This window comes from Beta vulgaris, chromosome 1 (assembly GCF_026745355.1).
Source record: "Beta vulgaris subsp. vulgaris cultivar EL10 chromosome 1, EL10.2, whole genome shotgun sequence".
NCBI classification, from domain to species: Eukaryota; Viridiplantae; Streptophyta; class Magnoliopsida; order Caryophyllales; family Amaranthaceae; genus Beta; species Beta vulgaris.
The window spans coordinates 61,781,850-61,801,310 of NC_079202.1; the positions used below are offsets into that span (position 1 = coordinate 61,781,850).

The 19,461-nt window shown below is 32.5% G+C and overlaps 2 protein-coding genes across 7 annotated transcripts; both read right to left on the reverse strand.

Moving 5' to 3' along the window:
• Positions 1 to 10,132: 10,132 nt before the first annotated feature.
• On the reverse strand, positions 10,133 to 11,525 carry LOC104904905 (hypothetical protein). The gene has a single exon (XM_010693362.4). The coding sequence runs from the start codon at positions 11,416 to 11,418 to the stop codon at positions 10,444 to 10,446; it is 975 nt and encodes a 324-aa protein (XP_010691664.2). The 5' UTR covers positions 11,419 to 11,525; the 3' UTR covers positions 10,133 to 10,443.
• Positions 11,526 to 14,626: 3,101 nt separating this feature from the next.
• On the reverse strand, positions 14,627 to 19,279 carry LOC104904759 (GRF1-interacting factor 2). Of its 6 annotated transcripts, none has more exons than XR_007275592.2 (6): positions 19,116 to 19,279; positions 18,855 to 18,982; positions 16,394 to 16,470; positions 15,606 to 15,690; positions 14,982 to 15,522; positions 14,627 to 14,722 (listed from the first exon to the last, which is right to left on the reverse strand). XR_007275592.2 is itself a non-coding variant. In XM_019251825.3 (5 exons), the coding sequence occupies exons 2-5, from the start codon at positions 18,933 to 18,935 to the stop codon at positions 15,079 to 15,081; spliced, it is 687 nt and encodes a 228-aa protein (XP_019107370.1). In that variant the 5' UTR covers positions 18,936 to 18,975; positions 19,116 to 19,279; the 3' UTR covers positions 14,834 to 15,078. The 6 variants fall into 6 exon arrangements, 4 of the variants coding, with proteins under 4 accessions (XP_019107370.1, XP_048503261.1, XP_010691470.1 ...); XR_007275610.2 differs by having other exon boundaries at positions 14,627 to 14,756; XM_019251825.3 differs by lacking the exon at positions 14,627 to 14,722 and having other exon boundaries at positions 14,834 to 15,522; positions 18,855 to 18,975.
• Positions 19,280 to 19,461: the final 182 nt, after the last annotated feature.

Consider the following 19,461-nt stretch of genomic DNA (forward strand, 5'->3'; position numbering starts at 1 on the left):
TAAAAAAAATCCCAAATACGGTTTTCCGTCAGATCCAAATCTGGGAAATTTCTGTCCTTACCGATTTATGTAATTTTTTTTTAAAAAAAAGTTTATATGATAATAAAAATTTAAAAGGTAGAAAGTTAAAAACTAAGTTTTATTGTGTTAGAATTATCACTATTATTAAAACCAAATATTTTTTTTTTAAAAAAAATATAGATTACAGTTAACAGGTTCAAAACTTCGGACCCGACCTAGTAAAAAAAATCAACCAATCAATCCAGCCAGTTACAATCCGATCCTGGGACAGTACACACCTCTTCTCTAATCTCCACCACATGAATGTGTTCACGGGAGAAGAAAAATAAAGGACAGATCAAAAACAAAAATAAAATAAAATACAGTTGTATGATTCAATCAAAACAACACACCATTTATCATTATTGTACAATTCGGGATAGAGGCCCTGATCGCTGAATCTATTATAACCACAACGAGGAATGATAAACCTCTTTTTGCTAGCAGGAGTAAAACTGTCAATATCTAAATAAAAGAGAGAGAAGAGTAAAATAAAAATATGATGTCAGTCAATTGAATGTTTTTTTCTTCTAGTATCTTACTATTTTTGCATGTATAGCTAATTTCTCATTCTCCACGTATTTTCACAGTCCTTTTCGTCCGTAATGTTTTTCCTATATATTACAAATTTACAATTTAGATTTTTTTACCCAATCAAAATTAATACTGCAGTGTTAATACTTATGGTACGTTTGGTTAGTAGTCATAAATAATTGTAATGGTAATTAAATTTATCGTAAATTTGTAAGGAAGTTTTCATGCCAATGACTGTGAAAATGAAACTTTATCACAAAACATAAGTTCCCTTTTATAAATTTTCATTATTACCCAATGTCACATTTCCACGTTGTAAAAGATAGTAATGAGATTTTAGGAAGAAAATGGATATCTTGGGATGGAGTAGTATTACCATAGGTAATGACATCGAATTTTTAGTACAAATTTACACTATAATGCATTACCATTCTCACCATTATAACATCTCACCAAACGAACCGTTACTGTATTAGAGTAATAAGGATAAGAATATTGCTATATTGTTAGGATTGGACCTCTTACGATATGTTCTCTTCGACATAAAACAATTTAACTGAGCTGAACTGGATTGAAAACTTATTGCAACTGAACTGAACTAAAATGAATTAAATTATAACTAAGAAATGATAGTTGTAACTAAACTGAACTAAACTGAATTGAACTGATTGCAATTGATCTGAACTGAATTGAACTGAAAATAATTGAAGAGAACAGGCCCTTAATCAGACCAGGTCTGCAGTATATACAAAGTCTTTTGTTTTTAAAGTAAGATGAAGATTTCTTGCTAATGGGGAATTCAGGGGCAATAATCGAAGTTCGAAACTCTGTATAGTATACATATTGTTGAAATCCATTAAATGTCCATTTGTGAGTGCCCCACATTAAAGAAAGAGGAGAGAATAAACCACTTTATAAGATTAGGAGTTAGTACTCCTCCTATCACCAATTGGTTTTAAGATGGAACCTCATAGCTTATAAGTGGACTAAACTCTCATCCTCCTTATTGAGTTACCTACATCCTCCTTATTGAGTTACCTAGGTCCATTTTCATATAATCTGAAGATTTATATCATTCAATCATCCATGTATCTATTAGCTAGTCATGCGCAAACAATAATCATGTTTGCACACAATAGGCTACAAGCTTACCACCATTGAGTTATCTTATACTTCAGATGAATTGGCTACCTTTTTTTTTTTTTTTTTTTTTGATTGGGAAATTAAGTTAGCCTAAGGGCTAACCCCTACCAAGGCTACTAGCCTTGTAGGAACTACCAACACATTGGCTGGTAAAGCATGCAAAACATGCTAAGGAAATACCCTAACATAATGCTGGGGGTAAGGATCGAACCCCTGACCTCAAGGATCAGAGGGGAGTGCTCTACCACATGAGCTAGCTCCTCATCCGGTGAATTGGCTACTTATAGTTTCTTGAGAAAGCTAGAAAAAAAGGGATAATAAATGATATAATGTGTTATATGTAATCTTCAACCTAATAAAACTGAAAAATTAATTATTTTCAAACTTTTACACTGATTTTTGTACCCCTCTAATAGATAATACCTAGTTTTCAATCTCGTGCATGCACATATATATTTATTTATTTAGTTAAATGAAATTAAGCAGATTATTTATGGATATATAGTATCTTCTACACTTTTAGCAAGCTGTATGGTTTTTACCTATGAAATAATATACAAAACTTTTGTAAAATAATAATACTTATTTCGCTTTCATTCATATACTTTTGAGCTATATTCCGGACTTCCGGTGCATTCTTTCATAGGCAACAGCGACAAGTTGTATTCCTTTTAGCCACGAATTAGAGAAGAAGCTTAAAAAATTAAAAGTTTTAGTGGAAGGAATATAAATGGAGTTAATATACATGCAACTAAAAACTACAGAAATGTTTTCCTAATAGAAAAATACAGAAATGTTAATTCATGTGCGAGAAGAAAGAAAGAGAGAATATATTCTGAAAAATAGAAATGTTGCAAGTAATAGAGAATTGCCAAAAATGAAAAACGGTGTTCATGTCTCAACATTTCTTCGAATTTTTACAATTTGGAAAATCAACTTTGAAATTATCAAAATTACCTTTCATTAAAGGCAACTAACAATATTATAATTTTTATGCACACAATGCGTGCGAAAGTCCTGTTCTCCCCAGTTTATTTTCAGTTCAGTTCAGTTGCAAATCAGTTCAGTTTAGTTTAATTCAATTCAGTTCAGTTGCAATCAGTTCAGTTTAGTTCAACTCCAACTATCATTTCTTAATTATAATTTTGATTCATTTCAGTTGAGTTAAGTTGCAATAAGTTCAGTTCAGTTCAATTCAACTCAGTTGTTTTATGTCAAAGTGAACAAACCCGAAATCATATGTAAAATTAAGTCAATTGTAGGTAGGATCCACCGAAAACTAACTCTATGCTGAAATTATAAACCGACTCTTTTTTTTGTTCATTTTGCAGATTTTTGCTGATTTTATGTGTTTGCTCATTGCAAGACACTTTTGCTAATTTAACGAAGTTTTTGCTCATTTTACAAACTTTTGTTCATTTGAAGTTTTTTGCTCATTTTAAGAAACTTTTACTCATTTTACAAATTTTTGCTCATTTAATATTTTTTGCTCATCTAATAGTTTTGCTCATTTTATTGTTTTGCTCATTTTTAGAGACTTTTTACTCATTTTATGTTGTAATTTTCAGTTTTCAACATAAGGAGAGGTTCTTACGTGATCCTATTCCTGTATATATAGAACTGTCTTTGCATTTTGTTTTTTCAAAAAAACTGGTGCATTCGATACTTTTTCTTCCCCCTCTTTTTCGTTTAAAGAGAAGCAGTTAATTATCCTTTTTTTTTTTCCTTTTTTTAACCTTTGATGTCTCTCATGTATTACCTTATATAATAAATATATTTTCATATAAGTGATCGATTCTTATTGGTAAAAACACATTTGGGCTCAATTATTGATGTAAGTTACTACTACTATTAAGAATGATTCTTTTTCTTGTCATTCATTGATAAAAGTTACTATTAGAATCACCTTTCACTAAAGGCCATATTAGATTATTAGGAATAATGCTCCTAGACTCCTATTGCTATTACTAGTGTACTTAATTTTTATTTAGGGCCTGTTCTCTTCTGCATAAAACATCTAAATTAAATTGAACTGAACTAAAATGAATAGTGATATGTGAGAGTAAAAGTATTATCCAGAGCTGAACTAAACTGATCTGAACTGAATTGAACTGAACTAAATATAAGATGAAGAGAAGAGGCTCTAAAGTCCTCAAATTAGCTGACAGTATGACAAGATACTTCAAATAGCTAGTTACCCGACACTCCGGCAAGCCGGTACATGCCTTTTGAACAATGGGGCTCGTCCTTATGAGAATATTTACAGTAATTAGAATAAAACAAGAAGATGTGAATAAAGAACAAGTATATGTCAAATAATATTGAGGAAAGTTTTCCAATAGACCTTCTAGGAATATATTCTCTGAATAATCTGTCAGTTTTTGTTTTACTTATCTTGACTAATTTTTAAAATAAATAAGTTAAATTAAGTTTTGATTGATTTTAAGAAAAAAAGATGATAAGTTAATTTCTCTCTTGATATGGAGTGGATAACGCAAAGCTCATATCATTTTTAATGAGGCTACATAAAAGAAAAAAAATTATCTTTCAGGAGTCAAATTTATGAGTGCAATTTTCTATCCCACTTTTTTGTATCGTTATATTATGTTTCACTCAATATTATTATCTACATATTAAATTTAAACAATGTTTAAATATAGTGATTTTCTCTCTTACTATAAAATGTGAGTGGGGTATATCATTTATGCACGTGGTTATGGTCATCTTGTACAATGACCCTGTGCTAAATTAAATTATAAGGATTGAATTTTTTTTGCTGAATAGAAAGAGACGAAAGAGTCATTAATGGTTTTTTTTTTTTTTAAAAGAGATCGACGAAGCAAAATACTAAATAAAAGTTTAATATCTTTGAATTTGCATCCAACATTATACTCAATAAATGGGAAAGGAACCACCCGTAATTAGATTTACTTTTCTTTTTATGTTGGCGGACAACTAATAGAATCGGACCCTTATATTATGGTGGTCTTGTACAATTGTCGTATCTGTACATGGACATAGCCGCCCCTGGACATTGAGCTATGATTTACTATGTGCATGATTGATGTTATTTTGCAAAAAAGTCCTGGTTGTGACATTCTATCTCATTATCGTGAAGACGTGAATATGTATGATGTAATAATTATGATGTATATGTATCCAGAACATTAGTATATATGACTATCAAATATTCAAATTGTAAATTGATAAGCTCGTGCTCATCATATTAATCATATACCTAACATCTTGTCTAAACTTTGTCCGGTTTCATAAATTGTCAAGTTTTGAATTCTCACTTGTAAATACATATATAACTTTGAAAATATTTTTTACTTTGGTTTTATATTAGTAAATATTATCCAAATTTCTTGATATTTGGTAAACACAAACTGAAATGAATTCAAAAGTATTTAATTATATACAAAAATTGTTACATGGTCAAAATACTTATCGACAAGTAACACAAAAGGAATAAAACAACAGATTGAACCGAAATGTAGGAAATCTTGTAAACTTTATTTGTATATTAATACTTGTAATAGTCCGCAGCTCCTCACAATTCTTGGATCTGATAAATTAGGTGTAGCCATCGAGAGGAGAGCCTCCTAATTGTATTCTTTTATCTATTTAGAAAAAGTAATAAATAGATATTAGTAGAGATCTCCAATCAAAGTTAATACTTCTTCTTTTCTAAAATTAGTAAGAGTTAGGGGGGAGACACGAGGATTAAGGAGAGAAGGAGACAAAGAGAAATAAAAAGAGAGATTCATGTGATGAACATAAATAGATAAAAAATACTCTCTTCTTTTATAGAAGATCTACTCGCTTTCCTTTTCCGTCCGTTTTTTTAAGGTCTCTATTCACTAAACTTTATTTCTCATTTGAGATATACAATTATTTAATCATCCTTACTCCACACTTTCTCTCTTCCATGCTCCCTATCTCTCTTAAAATATAATAAACACATCCTTTTTCTCCTCATTAAAAAAAACACTCTTTCTAATTTGCCTTAAAATGTGTATCTACGATAACTTAACATATTTTTAAAATACGGAAGGAGTTAATGTTAAATAAAATAATGTTTCATTCATTTGAAACAATCAAAAGTTGCACGAAAAATATGTATGAATAGTGTAAAAGTCAAAAGTGTAATATGAAAACTCGAGATTTTGTTTTTGGTTACTTTCATGATAGACAAGTGATGTACATTATTTGTACTTTATGGTATGCACTAGCTCGTTTTACTTATGGTTCATGTATATGGACGACTTTCAATTTAGGGCTCCCAAATTTCAATTGTCTAAAGAACTAATAAAATAATAAATCCAAACGAGTGAAAATGGACCTGAATTATATTTAATTTGACCTCATGTTTTTTTATGTTGCTCTCTTCTTGACAGGAAAAAGGAAGTGTTCATGCATCTCATAATCTGCTTCTTTATCTATCAATTATATAATTGTATTTAGCATTTTACCACGTGATGGAAAATATAAATGACCCCACACTCAATTTATATATGCCCAAAAAGTTGCTCAACTGAGAATTGAAAATTCAAACTATACTTATTATGGTACAAATGTTACATCAAGAGATCGACCTTTTCGTTATTATTGGCCATATTAGGGGTCCAACTTTCAATATCACCACCTAAGGGTACCAAAAAAGGATGAAAGAATCTTAATACCCCAGTGTAGTCTATCCCTTCCAACGTAAAATATATATATAAATAAGTTCATATGAGAATGCATATTTACATGAGAATGAGAATGAATTTTATACGTCATAACTCTTATGAATAAGTGATGTAACTCTAATGAAAAAGTGATGTAACTCTAAAAAAAACGAATATTAGAATAAAAAAAATTCAAAAAAAAAAAAAAAAAATTTGGCTCAAAATTTTCTAGGGGATATAACTCTAATGAACAAGTATTGTAATTCTAATCCGACCGTGTGGTTGAAATTCATTCTCATTTATCATGTAAGGAGCATTCTCATGTGATCTTGCCCCTATATATATACACGTTGAACTTCAAATCAATTCCATACATATCGTTTACGTAGGATAGTATGTCAAAATTTTGATTTTTTTAACAAAATCGCTACTCCAAGTAACAATTAATATTAATAATGTGAAGTTGATTGGTACTTCAAATAGCGGATATATTTAAGATAAGGTATAATGCATGCATATAAAACGCTACTCAAAATGCGCTTAGGTAGCGGTTTAACTTAATGTTAACTGCTACTCAGAGTAGCGGTTTGCTTTGTCGGAAAAAAACTCGGGTGCTGAATTATTGCTTAGGAATAATTTTAAAATTTGGAAAAAATTATTTAAATAAATTAAAGTACTATTTAATTTGATAAGGTCCCCTCCAATAAGATGATGGGATTAGCATCTAATACGACTAGATAGTACATACTAGGATTATTAATGACAATTTTTCTTAAAAGATCAATATGATGGGTTGGGTTTCATTGTTCACTTTGTCTCACAATAGTCTTCTTAACAAATTATTGGTGTTTTAGATATGTCACTCATTCGAGTTTTTATGTCATCATTTTCTGTGGCGAACCTTCTTGGGAGCAGGCTTGGGCTGGCCCCCAAAAGATTTTGGACAAAATTTTAATAAAGCTTTGTTATAGCCCAATAAGAAAAAAGCTCGAAATAAGGAGTACAACACATAGGCCATAGCAAATATATACGCACGGTTTCTTAAGAAAGGGAAAGAGGAAAGAGAAAATACTTTGGCCCACATATTTTGAATAGTTTTTTTTTATTCATATGAGTCATGAGGCAATACAAAAAAAAGAAGGGAATTCGGAATTCGTACCTATGATATATCGTTCATAGCACCTCAATCTTAACCGCCAAGACATCATTGGCACACATTCTGAATAGTACTTGTGAATAATACCTTTTTAATTAACAACTAATTATTAGGCCCGGGCTATGTCCCCGGGAAATAAAAAATTTCATTTATTAATATAATACTTTATGATAATAACACTAAATACAACTTAGTCTACTGATTAAGACTTTAGTATATGTACTTGAGGTCTCGAGATCAAACCCCTATACTATGCAATTTCTAATTTTTTTTATTGTATACATGAACTGAATCTCCCTAAAGCAAATTCCACGTAACGCCATTTCTTATTTATGTACGCCTTTTAATATATTTGTATATCATTCACTTTCCCGTGCCTATTACTTTAGGCTGCAACCCAAAATAAAAGAGAGACCCTAAGACCACAGGTCCACAGTCCACTCCACAGTCCACACGTTATACACGTATACACTCCTTTCTTTTTTTTTCTTGAAGGGTATATTGTCTTTCATTTTCTATTATAGATATTTTTTATCTAGTTATTTTTACATATGTTTTTCATTTAATGCTATTTAAAATTTGAAACTTGTGACTTGTTTATTTCGTTTTTGTGCCAAGACTTATTACTTATCAGGTATAGAAATCAATTTATTATTCAGCTTATTTTGATATTCATATATAGTATTTCCTTTTGGGTTTTTGATGCAATGAAATGATATTTTTAGGTCAAAAATGGTTTTCCAATACAAGTAAAGAAAAAAGGATTTTCTTCGTTAAAAAAGAGCATCATAATTTCTTTCTCAGGCCTTGCATTCCTCCCCTCTCTCTCATGCATCTATTTCCTTATTTGTTTTATATTGCATTAGTAAGGAATTAAATTAAACAAAGAAAAAACAACTTTTAAAGCCGATTTTTATAGAGGTGTAACTTTAGACATAGAATAAGAATAACGTAGAAGGAGAGGCGTTAGCTCAATGGAATACCACCTTGAATTTTAGAGCTTTGCCCAGGATCCGAATCCTCATCTCAACAATATGTTGAGCAATTATTTTTACTATTTATCCTTGTATTCAACCTCTTATCTAGTAAGTCGTAAAGACTAGTAACTTATTAGAGGTTGATTTTCGCACTAATTATCTTTCTTTATAAAAAAAAATAAAAATAAGACCAACACAACATCCTAACACGACGAGTTTAATTCTTAAGAAATTGTGAACACCTAACGGAGCCCAACTAAATTTAGCAATTAGTGGGCTGGGCTCTTGGCCTGATTGAGTTTCTTTCTCACGCAAGGAATTTATGAACAGGGCCCAACAATTGTTAAATGAACTTATTTACTTATCTATTCATAATAGTACTACTCTTTTCTCGTTACTTGCATAATTTCCTAGTGCACATTATGAAGATTTAGTCTTTAAATTGATTATGCTTATTTTAATTTATTATTTAATATCTATAATACTACATGCATAAAAAAACCATAATATGTAGTCATCTCACATTGGTTATTGAGATGATGTTTTAACGCATAAACTAATGAACAACTTACATACATTCAATTGGTAATCATTCAACATGTGCATGTGTATGTGCTCATCAAAGATCTATTAATTTACTAATCCGTCATACATTAATGTCATATTATAACCGAGATTACTTGAACTTGTATAAGCTGGTTTCAAAATAATTTTCCAATGACAAAAAGTAATGTTGATGCAATTTTTTGTAACGATAAAGTTATTTTATCGATTACTACTAGACTATCACTCCAGACTCAATCGATTATAGATACATTTAATCAATAATTTAGAAAACAAGGATCCAAGTTGAAAAAATTCAATCCATATATAGCTTAATATTCAATTCTTTAAAGATGAAAAGGAAAATACCCCAACCTAAAGTAAAACACTTTAGATTGAACCATAGTTCTCACTTACCTAAAAAAAAGGAACAAACTAACGATTTTAAGTTACTTCTTGAACATACAAGGAATCAAGAGGACAAGCATATGCATCAAGTTAAAGCTATATTCAAGAATCAGTTCCAATCACATCGTAAAGTTATGAATACAACCACAACCCACAAACTAAACTAGCTAGCTAGTGAGAATCATGTGAGAGCACAATGGTTGGAGCTCCCACTTCCCAATCGTGTGGGTGAGAATTCGATTCTCATCGATCCTATATTTGGGGTGTTTGTGTGGATATTTGCTTATAGGTATAAATTTCCAGTTTCCACTCTCTAGAAGTTTCATAAGTTGGGATCCTCTTTTTACCCCATAACTCATGAAAACTGAGCCTGTTTGGCCCAGTAAATTACCGAATAAAAAAAATAATTAGCTAGCTAATACAACTTAGGAACCTATGATACTCTTATATACTTCATATGTTCTTTCGTACTTGTGACATTTTGGGACAATATATTTCATCTTTTCTCTCATAGCACCTAGAGATCCTTTTTAATTTCTCTCTATTTATCATCTCCTCTCCTTAATTCTTATGCATATTTCAACATTGCGAGTATTAAAAACGCAAGAAACATATACTACAATATTGAGCGTTGATAATAAAGATAACTCAAAAATATTAACTCAATAAATCCCAAAAAAAAAAAACAATTCTTATCTCATTTCCTTTTCCTTCTTTATTTCCTATACCATACATACATAATAATATTATCTACTACCACACCCCCACACCCACAAAAAAAAAAAAAAAAACTCATTGATGTAAACAAAATGTAGAAATGAAATTTGTATCACACTATATATATGACTAGCTCTATGCATAATGCCGTCATGTCCGTTCTAAAATAAATAAAACACTCCTCTATTCTTTGTTCTATATAAAAGTTTTTTGAGAAAAGCGTTTCACGTCGTCACTGAATAACCCAGTGTTGACCATCAACATTAACCTTAAACCCATTAACCTTAGCAAACAAATCAACAGCTCTCCTTACACCTTTTTGATCATATCCAGTAAAATAATCATGTCCAAACATAACCCCACCTGGTCTCAACAACTTATAAGCCCTATTTATATCTGACCAAGCTGAATGAAAATCATGACCTGCATCAACTTCTATTAAATCAGCCATCACACCCAACTCACATAGTTTCTGTAAACTTGACCCAGTTGAAAATACAATTGGTAATATTAACTCAGTCAAGTTAAAATACACAACATTCTGAATAAACTGTGCTAACAACAAAACGTCACCGTTTTGTGTTATTGGAACATAATCAACTTTATCACGAAAACCAGGCCAACCTCTGAAATCATCTAAACATAAGATCTGAGTTTGGAGACCGAGTTCACGAGTTAACTCAGCCATGTGAATTGCTGATGCACCTAAGAAGGTTCCAATTTCGATGATTATGTTTGGTTGGACTTTTTGGATAAGGTTTTTGAAAACGGCACCGTATGAGCCCCATCCTTTGAGTCTTTTGGGCTTGAGTAAGTGGGCTAAGTGGGCCGGGGGGAAGTTGGTGTATGGTGAGGTGTTGTTGTAGATATGGGCTAGGATTGTGGGCCGGACTTGGTTGGGTTGGATTGGGTTTGAACATGTTGGGCCGAATTTGTTGTGGTCGTTGTTTTTGTCGAGGATTGGTGGTGACGTGGCGGGTGGGTAGTTATTGGTAGTTGTTGTGATGACAGTTGGAGTGGTGTTGTGATTGATATTGGCGGTAAAGTAACCAACGGCGTAGGTTAAGATAAGGAGGATAATGTACGCTGTGGGTTTTTGGTTACGTAGGTGGGTTAATAATTCTTTCCAGAATCTTCTTTGGTGGAGAGGTGGTGGTGGTGGTGGTATGTGGTGGTTGTTGCGGTGGTGGTATTGATCGAACTTCATGTTGTTTGATGATAATTTGATTGTTTTTTTATTTTTGAAGAGAGAGAAAGATTAAAGGAGTTGGAAAGAAGAAAAAAAGGAAGTAGTAGTAGAAGAACGAGGTTCCTATGAAGGAAGGTGGGAAAGTGAAATGAGATACTATTATATACTAACTGTGTATTTTTTTAGTTGTATCATTTCGCATTTATTGAGACGAGTGTTTGAATGTTAATATTTTTTATTAGGTGTAAGTAAAAATTATTAAAATTTGATATTTAGAATCGTCGCATTGAGATGAAAAAATTTGATATTTAGAATCTACGCATTGAGATGAATTTGACAAGATTTCACTTGATTATGTTTTTTCTTGTGTAATAAATGCGAGATAGTTTAATAAAGTTGGTTGATTAATAGTGCCACCAAATCAAATGGTGCAACTAAAAAAATACAGAGGTATATTTACAAAAATTAAATACTGGTATATGATTTTAAATACTGGTATATGATTTTTCGATTATAATTTTTTTAAGGTAGGTTATAGAAAGATCTTAAGAAACTATTCATTCCATTATTTTTAATTTACTCACTTCAATTTGGAGAAGAATGAAGGAGAAAGTGCAAAAGTATGAGAGGAAAATTGTAAAGGTAGAGACTGAAACTGAAAAATGAGATAGAGAAACTAAAAAGTGAGTTAAAATATTAAAAAGAGATGACATAGATGGAAGAAGATGAGAAAGTACATATGAGATGTTATCCAAAACAGAAAAACCAATTTTGTAGGCCAAACTCTTTGAAAATGTATGGAAAATGATAAGGAAAACCTTCCATTTCAAAGAACTTCTAGCGAAATTTGATCCCATAACTTTTAAATTACGAGATCGAAACTTTATTACTAGATCAAGCCTTACTTTATGATTTTTGTTTTTAATAAGAAAGTCGTCAAAGAATTTGCCTAGCTTAAATGAAAAGGACGACTAAAGCGCTTAAAACTGAATTTATATTATGCGTCGAAATCCCCAAACACGTGGTATTGGATCATTCGTTGCGTGCATGTCATTAGTTTGTGATTACTTTTTGTGGGTAATAAAAAAATGTTAAGTTTTGTATTTATTGCGTGGTTTGATTATTGACCTCATTTTTTCTTTCACATCCTTGCACGTCGTGTTAACCTATGCAACCTAAGCACTAGTCAACGATCCAAACCAAATGCTCTAATAAGTAATAAGAGCTGAAATCATATACTCCATGCATTTCAAAATATAAGGCACATATGATGTTTGAGGTCGGACTTTGACGGTTAATTACTGTCAATTTATATTGATAAAAAAACTTAAAAAATAATATTATCATAGTATTTTTCAAGACAGAGCCAACGGTATAAGTTTTGCTTACCATATTATGGGTCATATTTTTGGTCAAATAAAATTTTCGTAAAGCGTAAATACCTTATATTTTGAAACGGATGGAGTATCTCTTTCTCGTACAATGGAAAAATTATTTTTGATTCATTTCCTTAAAAAAAAAAAAAATATTGCTCAATTTTGTAATTTCATAAGCCTAATATGACTTTTTCCATTTCCTTTTTTAAAACAAAGTACCCAAAAAGTTAACATTTTACCTCAGAATAAAATATTATTTGCCAACTTTCATTGTTATAATTAACTAACCTTAAAAGACATTTATATACAATATACAATATTCAATAATGATACTAAATAATTTTATTCAACGACTTAGGCCATGTTATTTCCAGTTTGACTAGATATAACTTAAGTGAGTTAAACCTGAAGTGCATTAAACTAAGGTGTACAATACTACTCCCTCCGTCCCATAATATAGTGCCTATTTCATTTTTGGTGGTCAAACTTTAAAATCTTTGACCGAATATTCTCATTTGTATATATAAAAAAACATATTCATGTAGGATCTTGTTAGATTCGTCTCAATGTGTAGTTTCATAATATCAACTTTTTATATTTTTTATTAATAAGGAATTGAAGATATTAAAGGTCAAAGTTACGTTTAGAAGACCGTGAAAAAAGAAACAAGCACTATATTATGGGACGGAGGGAGTAAATTGAAATAGGACTCAAAGGAGCAAGGTCTTAAAGAAATTTCTTACATAAAAAAATTACTTAAAGTAATTCAAAATATGTTAACTCATTTTGCCTCAAGTTGAATAATCATCTACCATTGCATCCTTTTATTTGAAAAATCGAGGTCATAAAAATGATTTTTGAAAAGTTTGTTCTCGGTAACCAACACAAATGAAAATGAGCTCACTAAAATAAAAAAAATGTTATTGTCGACTTACCGATTAGAAGTAGTCTAATAAATCACTTTTAAAGCAATCATGAGGAATCTTATAAAATTGATCGATCTAAATTGAAACCAATACAAAATTAATGATCCCAACTTTTAATTGTTTTCTTTTGCTAATTTGGTTTTCTGAAGTTCTATTAAACAACTTTTTCCTTGCAAACGAGGCAAAGAACCCTCATAGAAACTAGTGCTACGTACTGTTTATTATGCTAAGACGACACTTACCTTTTTCTTCATTGCTTGCTAATCAATTCTTCTTAATTTCTCACCCACTGATATTAATTTCCTACTAGTTGCATTACCAGGACCAACCTAGCTCATCACGCCACCAAAGAGGCATTAGGGGAATGTAAACACTTCCCCGTTTGATTTTAAATACAACGAAGAGGTATTATTTGTGAGATATAAAATATTCATTTGTTGCATTTAAAACGAAATGTAGGAACTACTATAATTAATCTGTTTTCAGTTATCAAATAATAGGTCTTAGAGTTAGCCCCATGAGGCCACGATTGAAATGCAGCAAAGAGCATCCACACTATCACCAGCCTGAAAATTTTGCATTAAAACATAGAGGTGGATACAGATTGGTTAGGTCAAATTGGGTTCAAGTTATAACTAATATCAAGGCCATTCAGTTCAAATCGTGTTCGAGTGAGTTATTTGATTAGATTTGTCGTATCAAATTTGTAATCTAGACACTGAATCAAGAAAAAAAATCTAAAGATGTGATTTCATGTTCTTTTTGAGTAGGGGTCACTGAAGATCGAGTAATCGAATAATAAAATCATCACAGTCAAATTTAGGTTGAACGTTATCAATAGGTATTGTGATGCTAACGTTATCAAGGAAGTTCTGCATGTCGATTGTCGACCCCATTTAATAACTACCACATTAAAACATGGTATTGCGTGGTAATGAAAATTTATTAAAAAAAACTTTGAGTTTAAGAATAGAACTTCATCATCACAGAAAACGCCGTAAGAAAGCTTTTCTGCTATTCCTGCAAATTGACATCCGCAGCAGTCAGCAGAGCCCTAAAGAAGTTATAGATGGCCAATAAGGAAGATCAGATGTCACCCTTTTTCGCAGATTAAAGTGGTCTAGATCATAATTGGCATAATTTGGACACTTAATAATGCTGAATTTTAATTTTAGCCAACATGCTACAACACAACATAACCGAAACCCTACATCTTCCTGCTAACTTTCACTAAGTTAAGAAACAAACAATCAAGTACACATTCCTATTTTAAGCTTACCAAAGATGAGGCCGTAGCACCACCATCTTCTTCCTGTATGACAGAGACATATCCCTACTTATCAACAGTCACATGCCTATACACAGAAAAGGCATCATCACTTTCCTTCTTCTGAACCTTTTAGGTAAGACGGTTCTCCTTCACTGCCATGTCCTGCACCTGCAGCAGAACTTCCTTGTCCGTCACCAGTTGACCCTGCCTCAGGGCCATCTTGTTTGTTTCCCCCACGTGTGTCACTTGGATTGGCTGACGTAGGTGGCCCACCACTGCTACCACCTCCATGTGTTGCTTCAGTTTGCATGGGATGCATCCCGTCACTGGGTCCTGCAGGTCTAAAATGCATTTGGCCCGGGATAGCCTGCTGCTGCTGCTGTTGTTGGTGTACCTGATGTTGTTGCTGATGCTGTTGCTCATGCATCTGAAGCGGACTAGTGAATTGTGTGGGCAACCTAGGAGGGAAAACACCTTGCTGTTGAGCCATTGCAGCAGCTTGCTGCTGCATGTAGTATGCTCCTTGTTGCATAGCAGGATGAGGGGGCACCTGCAGATTGTATTCTTTACATAAGCACAAAGATTATGGTGTTTTAAATGGGGTCCGGAAGGTGATGTTGCAAGCAAGCTTACTTGGGCAGGTACTGCTGTCACCTGAGGCTGAGCATCAGCAATTGCAGCCAGATACATCAAGTTCTTCTGAAGTTGTGCTTGATATCTACAGAAATTACATAATTTTAGTTGGGGATCATGACAACTATAATTCTATAACCACTAATGACTCCTACAAGTAACAATCCACTAAAGTGGTCAGAAACAGAGATTGCTTTAGGCCTCAAGGCACCTATTGACCTCTTCAAATCTTCTACTTATTGGGAAGTACGATTCATGGTCAAATCAGTTACAAAAAAACAGCGTAAAATACATGGTCTTATGCCAATCATCTTAATCCAAAGTAGCTGGAACCATCTAATTATTCACTATGCAACAAATTAAACCCATAGCAGTATCTCTAAAAACCCATATCTTTGTCATGAAATTATTTAATATGTACAGATGACAATTGAAGTAAAGTTCCATAGATAAAACTATAAAGAAACTATGTCACAGTTGAACACAGTTTTCTGTGTAAGGGTAACAATGATCCAAGCCGAGTTCTAGCTTTACTAAAGAGTGGCTTAACTCCCAAGTCAGAAAGTCAACTGCTCACCCCTGTTCATTGTTACTATCTATTGTCGACCTCAAAAGCTTCAGCCTCGGTTCATCATTATCCAAAATATTTAAAAGCCACCCAATTGTTTCATGACCATAGCAAGAGTTATCAATAGTAAGCCTTGACCAAGAAACAGATAAGGATCATAGGACAGTCACTCTCAGCAATTAAGTAGTAGCTTCGAACAAAACGAAAAGCACGGACTTACTGAGCACACTCGGCAAGCTTCCCGAGGTTTTGGTTATCCAATATAGCCAGGATCAACTTTTTGTTCTCATCAAGATACTGCATTGAAATGTACATTAAGGTCACTAAAAGACATAGGCATTGGTGTCATCTCTAACATGTTCACATGGGAGTTCGAGAATGATACTTGTACAAATACACAAGAACTCCAAAATAAGTCACCAATACAGCTATATCGAATAAAGCATATCCAAGATCATAATAGTCAATGTGTCTAGGTAGAACATTCAAAATGATGGTTGATTATCAGGCAAAATCTAGTCTCATATGAAATTAAAGATATAGCATAAATTAGTGATGAGGGTTGTATTGTGAAGGACGCTATGACAAAAATAAGGAATGGTGATCCAAAAAACACATGCAACACAATTGGTCCATTCAATCAGGCTGGTCACAGAAATAACTCCTTTTTATAATGTAAGGAGGGGGGGGGGGGTCAGATGAACTGTAGTCTGTAACAGAAGAAAAATAATAGACTATTTGAAGTGTACTTTTTGTGCTCCAGATGTTGAAAAAACTGAAATAACAGATAGAATCCATGTCAGCAGCAATTAAGGAAAAAATAAGGCTAATGCACAGAAATCATATAAACAGAGGTCCATTAAAATAAAAATAAAAAATAAAACGTACACAATATTGAATTCCCATGTAATAGAGTTGATAAAATTCCAATATTGGTACAAGATCTGCTCGAAATCAACACAAAATGTCAGAGAAAACCTGGTATGCTCACAATTATCTTACAAATTTGACTTCCAGGCTGTGTTTACTGCTTACAGAACACATAAAACTATATTCATCAAGATAAATTAGGCACTTTCAGAAAATGTATCATACACAAACAATTATTGTTTTCGGTGTAGACATGACACATTAGACGCACCATAAGGTAAGATGAACGTCTAGATTCTGAAGCATGATATTTCTAAAGCTACAGTTTTAACACAGAAGATCTTGGTAATATTGACAATCTGAAATAAATACGAGAACAGATATACATACATGGAACTGTATTTGACAAGTAAAAGAAGGGTCCAAAAAATTATGCATATAGTATCCGCAGACACAGTTGCAAACTTGCCATTATGGTGGAAAGTGGAAACCATGCAACTCATACCCACTCAACAAATGAGAAAGAAATAATCTTGATAAGTGGCCTGTCCTAAGGCTCTAAGCATGTGCAAACCCTTTGACTGGTGAAACATGCATCTGGAAGTGACACATGAAGTACCCAGCTCGAGTATTGTCAGTTATGGGTATGAGTATGACCAGAAATAATTCAGCCAAAATACAAAAAAGAAAATGAGTAAGGTGCAAGTGTTGTTTCAATTACAATGTGATGTCAAGGCATCTCAATGACAAGATTAGATAATGTGCTGCCAGTTAGTTAATAGGTTTAGCAGAAGAAACATGGTAAAAACTAAAGTAGGATAAGTCATGACTTCTATATCCAAAAATTACATATCCCTTGACAAGATAATTTTTCAAGCAGACAAGAGAGAAAAAGGCACATAAACCCAACTCTCAGGCAACCCGCTAGAACCAGAGACCAACTAAAAAGGAGTAAAACAGTAGGCAGCAATAACTAGTTAACTGGGTTTAAGCTTCAGGTTCTTACTCTTTTTTCCCTATGTGTATCCAAGCCCCTAGCCCTTTTAGGCAGCAATAACTACAAAAACACCCTTCAATTGTGGTGGTAACTGGTAAACAATGTCGTGTAACTTTACTGTGAGCAGGTAAAGAACATATTTTCCAGAGAAATGGGTTATTTTAACCCGCCTATCATCCACCGGCCAGGCCACCACCGTGGTCCATAACATGCCTATAATCGAAGGTCATCTCAATGACTTGGCATGTTAAAACCAACTATCAAAAAAGTCGATCACTTGACTGCCGATAACAGAGCTACCAACTCAAAGGTGCTACTTGCAAAAAGCAAGAAGTAATACTGCATTACCGTACTCGCTATCACCATCACCGTCCACAGAAACATTAGCATTTTCTACACTGCATTTTCTAGATACCATAATCAAAGTTCATTTACAGATCAACAATCATTAAGCCAAGCACCAAAAATTGCCGTATCTAAACATTTATGACAATACACTATATTGAATGTACCAGAATCATAACCATACTCTTACAGCACCTCAAGTAAATTCTTCATTTTACCTCACACACACACACACACACACACACACACACACACGCTAATCTTTCCTATTCTACTAAAAAATCTCAATTTTTTTTCCCAAAATTCATATCTATCAAGCAACAGTAAATGAAATACTAAATCAGAAAATAAAGTACAAATCGAATTAACAACAGATCACACTACTTCTAATTCATTCATTCATAAATAACTAACTTCCCAACAAAAAATGAAAGAGATAAAATTTAACAATAATAATAAAAAAATAAACCTTTTGAATCTGCTCGGTAGTGATGTTAGCTGGAGGAAAAGAGGGCATAACCGACATCATCGAAGCAGTTGGCTGCTGCATTTTTGTGTTCTTTCTTTCCAGTACTTTTAATTCGTAGTTTCTGCAAACTAAAATTGACAAAAAATAAGAAACCCTAACCCTAATTTTACACAAAATTAGAAACTTCAAAGTGAAAAAAACCAGAAAATAAAGGAGAGAAGAGACAAAACAATCAGAAGATGAAGATGATTTAAAGTTTACCTGCAGAGGAGAGAGAAAATATGTGAAACAAGTTTTGAATTTGGAGGGGAGAGAACAGAGAAGATTCTCGAATTTAGGACTGATAATTTAAAAAAAGAAAAAAGGGGGGGACTTTTTTCAGTTTCTGGGTTTAAGTTTCAGGTGTGTGTGATAAATTGTGAATAAAGTAGTTAAGTAAAATAATATGCTCTTTATTAATCTGTCTGTTTTGCCGGGAAGTGTCTTCACTCTTTACACGTGCAATCCTTCCTCTTTGAATTTCTTTTCAATTTTGTTCGTTTTTAGTCGAACGAGTTTACAATAATTTGATATGCACTTAGAGTGAGTAATTTTGTACAAGGATAGT